This window comes from Stenella coeruleoalba, assembly GCF_951394435.1.
Source record: "Stenella coeruleoalba genome assembly, chromosome: 9".
Lineage (NCBI taxonomy): Eukaryota > Metazoa > Chordata > Mammalia > Artiodactyla > Delphinidae > Stenella > Stenella coeruleoalba.
The window spans coordinates 5,740,230-5,750,436 of record NC_137155.1 but is presented as its reverse complement, the minus strand read 5'-3'; the positions used below and the strand labels follow the sequence as shown (position 1 = coordinate 5,750,436).

At 44.3% G+C, this 10,207-nt stretch overlaps 1 protein-coding gene across 1 annotated transcript; it reads right to left on the bottom strand.

Moving 5' to 3' along the window:
• Nucleotides 1-1,191: 1,191 nt before the first annotated feature.
• VSTM2A (V-set and transmembrane domain containing 2A) lies at nucleotides 1,192-8,283 on the bottom strand. The gene is made up of 4 exons (XM_079931915.1): nucleotides 7,859-8,283; nucleotides 5,881-6,047; nucleotides 4,767-4,817; nucleotides 1,192-1,992 (listed from the first exon to the last, which is right to left on the bottom strand). Exons 1-4 carry the CDS (start codon nucleotides 7,932-7,934, stop codon nucleotides 1,600-1,602), a joined length of 687 nt encoding a protein of 228 aa, XP_079788041.1. The 5' UTR covers nucleotides 7,935-8,283; the 3' UTR covers nucleotides 1,192-1,599.
• Between the last annotated feature and the right edge of the window lie 1,924 nt (nucleotides 8,284-10,207).

Genomic DNA, 10,207 nt, shown 5'->3' with positions numbered 1-10,207 from the left:
TGGGATAGGTAATCTGTTTAATTCCACAGAATGGATTTATGATTTCTGGCTTGGAATAGTCTATGTAGGCTAATAATTTCAATTCCATGATTTGGAGTCCTCACCAATTAGGTTGTAAACTGTCGGCTGGGGGTACTCTGTAATTTTGCATATAGTGTCTTGCTTCTTCTTTTGATGGTATGAAAGGGAGGAGGGCAATGTCTCCAAAGATATAAAATCTTTACCAAATAATGGCTACAAAAATTATAACCATTAGGGGTGTGTGTGTGTGTGTGTGTGTCTATGTGTGTGTGTGTGTGTGTATATATATATATATATAGGTGTGTATATATATGTGTGTGTGTGAATATATATACACACATTCTAGCTATGGTTTTTTTCTTTACTTTGGGATATAAAAGAGATGATAAAGAGGAAAATAAGGCAAAGTCACACAAATTTGGCTTCAGAGAGGCTAAGCTGTCTAGTCATCAGACTGACATAAGTTGCCATGACCAAGGCATGCTGGGATAGCTGCTCAACTACATTTAAAGGCAGGACAAACTCACAGAGACCCTGAGTTGAGCTCAGGACAAATCATCTCCATTAGCACATGAAGCCTAAGAAGGAACCTAGAGCGGCACACATTATTTTAAAAGTGTTGTTTACAAATAAGGATTTAAAGATATATATACATATTTCTCCATATAAATGTAAATATATAAAGATTTAAATATATATTTATATATATATAAATATCACCCTGATAAAATGATGAGAGTTTTTAGATGTAATGGCTAAAAAGAATTTGAATGGTAGCAACAGAATTTTCTATTACCAACAGTAGTGTCAATAATTCTTCAATGATGAACTATAAAGGGAAAAGCTTAAAAATGAGAAATGATAGATTTTATGCTCCCTTCATCCTATAATATTACGTCAAGTGTGTTATCAAAATACAGAACAGTCTGGGGTGGTGTTAAGTACTGCCTATCCCAAGGTTAAAACTTCAATGAGTTTCCACGGGCTGAATGAGCGCATAAATTAATGCTATTCAGAGCGGCTTTCACTTGCACAGCTGACTTAGGAAGCGTGTGACTAAGCTTGACTAAGCTTCTAAATTGGCATCGGAGCCACACTGACAGGAGCTGCCTTATCTCTGCACCACTTTCTGCCTTTCGCCCCACCCCCCTCATTTCCTCCCATTATCATCATCACTTTCATCACAGGCAGCTGAAGTTTCTCCTTCAAAATCAGAAGCCCTTGGAGAGTGGTCCTGCTTAAGGCTACGGGTCCCTGAAAATGTGGTGTGTCTCTTTCATTTACATGTTGATTAAGTGAAAGTCTCTTAATTTGGGCTATTATCGATACATAAATCTGCAGAGAAAATAAACATGCATTTATAATGCAACCAAACATTACATGATTTATTGTGCTTATAATGTGTAAACACAGAAGGAAAAGAAGTCCAGCTCTCAGATCCCCTGGACATGAAGCACTGCCAGCGACTAATGGGCAATTCACATCCTCTGGGAAGGCCAGCCTCCCTGGCTCTCATAGCTCATCCTCATTTCAAGTGAACTAGGTCTCCAATTTTAAAACCGTCATACATAAATCTGTCTACTCTGACCATCTTCCTGCGGAGGGTTTGTGAGGGGTAAAATGGGTTTCCATACCTGATTGTGGACTTTGTTTGGGGATTTTGGCTACCGCTTGAGGGCTGGAAGTGGAGAGCACTCGCTGGTTGGCAGAGCTGTGCATGCTGCCGGGAGCGGCCGCCGAGACGTTCTTGCGGGGCTTCACATCCTGCAGCCACATGGGCGAGGCCTCGAAGGCCTGCATCCTCCGAGCATGGCTGTTGGCGTTGACTTTTAGGTAGGCCTGGGCTTTGTGTTCCTGAAGCTCTCCATAATTGGCGTCGGTCACCCTGCATTCATATAAGCCTTCATCCTTTTTCCTCACTTTGGAAATCTGAAGCTTGTGAGAGATGTCATTGCCTTGGACTTTCACTGTCTGAAAAATTGCAAGTAAAAAAATAAAGTGCTACATCAAGAGACTGGGTTCCAGTACCTTGTCCCGAGCTTGCTAACGCTGGAAAATTAAAGGGTCTCATTGGTCTCACAGCCATAGGCTGAAAGCTTTTTATTTTCTCAGCAGTCAAATTGGAAGACCTTATTTATCCTATTTCACTAACACCTGGCTTCACAAGATCATGGAGACATTAGTTCAATCCAGCTGGGCCAGATTCCATTAGCCATGTGGTTCCCATTTCCCAGGCTGTGGGACCAGCCCTGCCATGTTCCCATCATGGGACTGGCCTCTGCCTGGTGAGCTCAGCTGAATGAAGCAGGACCTCATGAGGCTGAGTGTATAGTTTACACAGCCTCTCTCACTTCCTCCCTGCTGACGACTGCTCTTGAGAGATCAAAAAGACACGTTGTTGGTCACGACTGAGTTGAAGTGAGAATGTGCTTTTATCCCCACTTTGGGATGATTACTAAAGGGACTGACAAAATAGACTTGGACAGTAATGTTTTTTTCTCAAATTGTTGGTGCAGTCTGACCTATAGTCATGGGGTGGCATGATTTAGGGAGCAGATTAATGTCACCAGAAATCCTATGGCTCAGAGTACATACCTCCTGCTACCATAGGGTCTGTATGCTACTGGAACTTGAGATGCCATCAGTTAAACACTGCTTTGATTTTCAAAATAGAAACTGACTCTCGTTTCTACCAACAATTTATAGGCCAGATTAACAGCAAGATTATATAGAAGGTTATGTATAATATATAAAATTCTATAATATTTAATAGATATATATATCTATAAGCATCTTTATCAGAACTAGATTTGATAAACATCATATATAATCCATGATTGACGGAATGATGGACTTCATAAGACATTCAAGATTTAAGGGTTTGGATAATCTCAAAAGATAAGAAGTGAGGAAGGCATAAAGTTATTTCTCTACTGGCCCTTACACTCTCAAATAGCCATAAGTAATTAAGAAAATTTGGGAAGTGTTCATCTGGTTTTTACATACAGAGTTGTATATACAAATAGTTTCCAACATCTGAACCATAAGTATGCATTTATGTGTATGAAAAATTACATATGAATATTACTAATACTGTAAAAATAAAGGGAATCGATAGTTTCAAATATATTTTCAGCTGGGTCTCCGATTAAGGTTGGGGTAGTCAGAGTGCTTATATTATTATTATCCCACTTTACAGTATAGTAAACTGAGGCTTAGGGGGTTTGGGTCAGTGATTTTCAACACTGACTGCCCACTAGAATCATCTGAGGAGGTTTAGAAAATGCTCTCATTTGGATTAATGCAGAAACACTGTGTGCATCTCTGGGGGACAAAGGTCATATCAGTATTTTGTGAAAGCTCTCCTGAGAATTCAAATTAACTGCTGGTTTAGGACATATGTTCAAGGTCACACACCGGGTAAACTGGGAACACACCACTTTCTATCTCAGTTTGTGTCTAGAACTCTTTCCAGTTTACTAGATTATATGAACTCTGGCCATAGCAGTTAGCAGTTGTGTGCATGGCTGTGCATCTGATTGCATGCTTCCCTAGGTCAAGATGTCTGAGGCTGCTTCACCACTGGTCTTTGGAGGGTTGGGGTATGGGTGAAGGATGAAAGACGAATAGGAAATAAACAATCTATCTAACTGTATGTGTATGTGAAAAATGAAATATTTTAAAAAAACATCGTTAATAATGGATCTTACCAATAAAGCTTTTCTAGCACTGTCAGAAAACAAGAGTTTCTGTGATATAAGAATAATTGAATTGAAAGATTCTAAAAAGTCCATGAGTTTATGAATAGAAACTGGAGTTTCTGGTTTCTATCTTATTTTTGTTTGATATTTTCTTCCATGTTGAGATTATACATTTAGATTAGAGAATCTGATTTTATTAGTATAATACATTTTTACACTCTTAGTTATAATAGCCTCAGAATAAATTTCTTTTTAAAATGTGGGTCATTGGATTTTTAGATTCTTTATACATATATTATTTCTAGTAATGGTAACTTGTTTACTAATTATCAACAAGCAGAGCAGTGGTACAGTATAAAATGATTCTAGATGGCTTCATCTGAGGTGTAGTAAAAAAAAGATTTTCTTTCTAATTTCACTCGCAAGTATGAAAAGTAATAACCAGCAGAGTAGAAATACATCTCTGTATTATCAACAGGTTAACCTCCTCCAATAATGTTTTTATATTGGCTTTTGGTTTTATATTTACATTTATATGATTTTGAACATTGGCATTAGAAATACGTTGCACGCATTATGAATGACGTTGAAGTTGAGCTGTTTTCATTACAACTTCAACACTCTGTTGGATGCTCTAATTTTTTTCAGCCTGGGAAGATTTTCGTACCGTTAGTGTTTTACTCGCTATTGAAGAATAATTACTGGTATAATTTTGAACGGATATTATTAGCATTGCAGCCCTTTAACAGTTATGTAACTGTTAATAAGAGCAAGAATAAAGTCTCACACACTTCTTTGGGTGGCAAAATGATTGCCTAGTAGCTGTTCAAATATCTACGTCATTAAGATAAATAATTTTATTGTATGAACTCTGCTTCAGTGTGTATGTATCCAGTGAGGTAAGACACGACACAGACAGCGGGCTCTCGCCCTGCGCATGCAAGTTGCCTGTTTCAGGGGCAGTAAGTTAATAGGCTTTTGAAAACCTGAAATTCCCAAACTGGTGCCCCCGGGCCCGAGGGCAGCCGTCGCGGTGACACTCACGCTGATCTTGGTCCCGTCGCCGTCCGGGTCCCGGTATGGCAGCAGCTCCGTCTGCGGTGGGGAAGGGGGGGTGGACACCGACGCTCAGACCGGGCCCGACCTGAGCCCTCGGCCATGCAAACCTAGCGGGGTCGCGCTGCCCTGGGCCGCCCCGGGGCCGGGCTCGGGGACTCAGGAGCGGGGATTAGGGGTTCCGGAGGGTGGGGACTGGGGGGCGGGGGCTCGGGGAGCGGGAGAATTAGGGACTCCCGAGAGTGGGGATTCCGGGGCGGGGGACCGCGGAGGCTGGGATTCCGGAGGGTGGGGAATAAGGGGTACCCGGGAACTCGGGGGGGTCTGCGTTCGGGTCAGGCCCCCGGGGCGCGCCAGTCTGTGGGACGGCACCCTGCGTCGTCCCCGGCCCGCGTCCCCTGCCTGCGGTCCCTTCTACAGGCTTCCTCTCGCCCCCGCACGGCCGCCGCCTCTTCTGCAGAACTGTCTGCCCCTCAGTTCAGACCCTCGTTTCCCCGCCCCTCCGCTCCTGCTCAGTTCTCCTCCCCTCCCCGCCCCCTCTCCACTTGGGTCGCCTCGGGTCCCTCCGTCAGTCCCCATCCCCTTCTCCCCTGTCACCCTTTCCTCCCTCTCTCCCCGTCCTCCATCTCCCCCCACCTCCCTCTCTCCCCCTCCACTTCCCCTCCTCTCTCTCTCTCCCCCCTCCCCCCTCTGATTTCGGCGGAGGTGAGAGAAACCGACGGGGGTGGAGGGCCGGGGTGATGGAAACATCGACATAATTCCTGTCCTCACACCACCGTCCCGAAGGGGACATTGAGTGTCCGGAGATGTATCAACACGGCAGTGCCATCACGGACAGCTCACAATGACCCGTACGAAAAGGAGGAGGCTATTCCCAATCTTTAACCGGGAAAGACTGGACAACATGCCTTCCCTTGGTTTTAACGTGGTGTCACCAGGGCACGCGGCTCACTCCCTGGCATCCCTGGGCGTCCTCCTTGCCGAGAGAGCCAGGGGGCTCCCCATGGGCGCCCAGGCATCATCTTGGGCCCGACCCCGACTGGACACTCAGAGGTCTAAGTCAGTGGGTGGGACGGACGCGAAGGCGACGGGACTCCGCTACCTGTGCCCCGGCCACTTCAGCCCCGGGGTCCAGGTCCTCCGGCCCCCGCAGGAACCACCACTGGATCTCCAGGTACACCGAGGAGGAGCCGCTCTGGAAAGCGCAGGACATCTCCACATTCTGCCCCTCGGTTGCCGTCACGTTCCGTGGAAACTCGGTAAATTTTGCTGCAAAACAGAAACGCACCCTTTTGGAATATACACACCACTCTTGACAGCGTCTCTTGAGAGCTCACTACATTTTCCTTCGACTTAAAAATAAATAAATAAAAACCGCAACAAAAAGCCCTCTGTGACATCCCAGAGGCTCCCCAACCCCCTTTCCTTTGCCTCTTTCTTGTCTTACTTTTGGTATGGTGCCTAAGTCATTTTGTTTTTGATCAAGTCCAGATAATGGAAAGGTTAACAAGCTTGCCAATAACTCCCCTCTGTTAGCCAAGATGCCCACAGTTAGATACAAATACCCTTTGTCAAACTGCAGTATTCCCCAAAACTTACTGAGGGTTTCAGTGAAGTATATTTTACTTATATTTATATTTAAGTATATTTGACAAATCTGTCAAGCTGATACAAGAGGAGAGCCTCCTGCCTCCAAGTTTCTAAACAATCTATGACTAACTGGACGTTTCATGTTAATAGAGAAGGGATCGTGATTATCTGTCAAAAGATACATTCCTGATATATCATGACACTTATTAGCCATTGTGATTCAAAGCCTACAGCAGTGAAACAAGTTGCACACTTTCTAAGCTGTGGATATTTCTTTCCAAATTAACCTTCATCAAGCAACTGTATTGTAAACTGTCATACATCGTGGGATGTAAGAATCACACACCTGGGCTTGGTTCAGATTAAAGATTGTTCTGAAGTCACTAGAGACATTTTTTCCCAGCCTTTTCATTACCAATCTTGACACTGCTAGTTTGCAAGGTTCATGGAGTCATGGTGAAACTCACAAAAATATGTTTCCTCTCTCCCAAAGGCACTTCTCCAACATGGAATGCTTTGGATGGTTGTTCTTATCTTGTCTAAGAAATATTTTGCAAAGAGCTGATGATTCCCTAAAAGTCTTGGAGAGATTTGTCGCTGAAGGAAGTGCACAGCTACAATGCGAACTCATGGGGAGGAGGGCTGAGGGGGCTGCAGGGCCGATTCAGGGTGGATGCACTTTGCCCCCACTTTTCAATGCGAGGCACCATCAGTGTCCCTTTCCAAAATTTTTTTTTATAAAATCCCAACATGATCTCTATTGAAATTGAACTGTATTTATACTTAGAGGAAATGGGAGATGTTAAGAGGACATTCTGATCTGAAAAGGATTCTTCCGTTCAAGCTGGAAGGGAGAGTGTGGCATTTCTGTTTGCAGAAGCGATGCAGTCCTCTGACAGCAGAGGTGTGATCTGTTCATGGTGCTGAAATGATCACTGCAGCCTGCGAAGTCCTAACAACTGGATTTAGCAGGCTACTGCTGCTGCTGCTGCTTGTAATGCAAGTTGTACCTTTTTATGGGTCCTCAGAGGAGTCTGTCCTTTGATAAACACACAGGCAAACGAAGTCACACGGACCCAGAAAAAGGAAACTATAAGCTCATACTGACTACATCGAGGAGGAGAGCTGGCCATGGAGAGTCCCCAATCCCCAGCTCTGTTTGCGATGATTATGTATGCACGAGTGGTCACCCTGTGCATGCACACAGATAGAAGGGACACACACACACACACACACATACTTATAACCCTGTGTTTGTGCTCACCAAGGAACCCATCTCGTTGTCGGGCACCAACTAGATCTGCTCTCAAATCTAGCAGGGCTACTATTTAATAAACTTTAAAGAAAAATGCCAAACAGAACACTATTCCTCTGTTACTTGCTAAGAACCTCACCACAGCTGCCTGGCCATTCTTTGAACACAGAGAAGGCACACAAACACACACTCACAGTGCAAGCAAATGTATATTTGCCAGTGAGCACAGACTTACCTTGAGAAGAAAGCCCTTGCTGTACATATAAAACGGAAAAGAAAACAAATCCAACATACGCCAGAAAGATCCCCATCGTTCCAAAAAAAAAAAAAAAAAAATGGGGGGTGGGGGTCGTCACATCAGCGTAGCCAACAGCCAAAAAGCCCTAAAAGAAAGGAATGCCACTGTCTCGCGGGCTCGGTCTCAGCGCCCGGGGCGCGGCGCCGCTAACATCCTGCTGCTTGCCGGCGCGGAATGGCTCTGTGGACGCGGACCGGGGAGCCGGCGGCGCAGTGGCGGGCTGGGCACCGGGCTGGGCTCCGGCGGGCTGGGCTCCGGCGGGCTGCGCGTGCACACCCGGATCGCGGCGCGGGGCAGTGCCTGGCCACTCGACCGCCCGCCTTCCGCTTCCTGCGGCGGGTCCGGCGTCAGCCCGCGGCGTGGGGCGCGTGGCGCGGGGACTGGCGAGGGGCGGGGACCTCGCGGGCTCGCGCCGGCTCCCCTCTCAGCGCCGCGGCGCCTTTAACTCCGTGCGCGCCGGACCGCGCTCCGTCTATGCTCGCCTTCCGGAGAGCGGCGGCATAGTTCCTTCGTAAAGTGCTTCTTCCTCGCCGGCTGAACCTCTCTCGCCACGGCGGAGGCTCGGAGGGCGGACCGCGGTGGAGGGGGAGGTTGGGGCTTTGCTGAAGACGGGAGGGATGGGACGGGGCGAAAGACACTGCTCTGGGGCGATGAAAACAGCCATTGGAGGGAAATGTCTGTTAACCAGTTATTAACTGCTAACTAGAATGAGCGCAGGCTATTATTTCACACGAATTTATTGCTGAGCAGCCTCTAGTGGAAGAGAAGCAGCTCATGCAGGGACCGTACCACTCTCGCTGGTGAATGGAAGAGACGTAAAGTACAAAAAGTCACGTCTTGAGAGAATTTTCCAGAAAGAAAACCCAGAGCACGTTTACTTTTATTTTTATTTTAAAATTCTTTTGGCTAATTCGTATACCGCTCCGCAATCCCAGCCTCCATCTCACGTGTATTTTGTATTGTGGAGTGGAGGAGGGGTTTCAAACACCATTAAGGTCTTTATTGCAAGGTATATTTTTGTTTTATTTGCTCTTTTTTTTTTTTTTTGCCTGACACAGTAATGATTTAATGTTCCCTAAGATTGTATTAATAAGGAATATTGTTTTAGGATGAAAAAGCCCAGTAAGGTTTAGGATTTGGAACACATCTAGCTATCTTCCCTGGAGAAGACCTGAGATGTATATTCTATTTCTTATTAAGAATCTAAAAACAGTATCTGTCGCCTTAAAGACTCTATTTGTGCATATGAAGTCTAAACGTTAGTGCATTTAAATCTTTTTAACAAAATTAAAATCATTTGCCATCTAAGCACAGTACCAGATATTTCATTCCCACGCTTACTTCTATGCAACTCTGCCACAGATCTTCGGTATTATTTAGAAATATAACTCAGTGTTAAAAATGCTGTCAGGAAACCAGGGCAGTATATGCATTTTCATCTTGTTGCTATAAAATTTGTAGTTGGCTAATTCCTTCACTGACCAGAAAAAAAAAATTACTGTCGGATTATTAAACCGCTTATCCTTCTGCAGAATACAGCAGTAACTTAAATGATCAGAAAATTAAGGCACAGTAGCTTCATAACAATATTATTTTCTGAAGATATATTTATTTTTCACTGTGGTGTGTGGCAGCATATAAGATGTGGAGAAAGTCGTGAAGGACATTTTGTATCTGTTCATGTTTAGGCCAGCAAGACTCCACATTCTTCTATTGAGCAAAGGATTCTGAAGGATGTCATTTCAAGAAAATAAATCTTTTTATACCCAAACACTCTCTCATGGGGAATGTGTTCACAATATAGGAAAAAAAAATCCAAGTTAATCCACCTACCCCATATTAAACATTATCTGAAAAGTAAACAAAACTTTGCAGGTATTAGATCCTCAGAGGCTAGTCACCTCCAGCTTTCAATTGTATGCCTAACAAGATGTGTTCAGTGTTTACCACAAGGTTTTAGCTTTCTTTGAACATTTGACATAAACATGAGATTAATATGTCATGAATATGACCTGACTTGAAGGTTATCTGCTTTTAGAACAGTGTCCAATATAAAGAAAAGGGCATCCATTTTAAGCAAGGGAAGTTCTGAATTAATTTAGCAAAGCACTTCAGCTCCTTTTAAGGGGAACTTGGTCACTGTAACTGCAGAAGTACAATAAAAATAAGTCGAAAAAGGTGAAAAGTAAAGTGTGAGAAAATTTTTATAGGACAGATAAACCATCAGGCTACTTTAAATAGAAAATTATAAGCATTTAAGCAATGAAAGGAAGAAAAGGAATGATG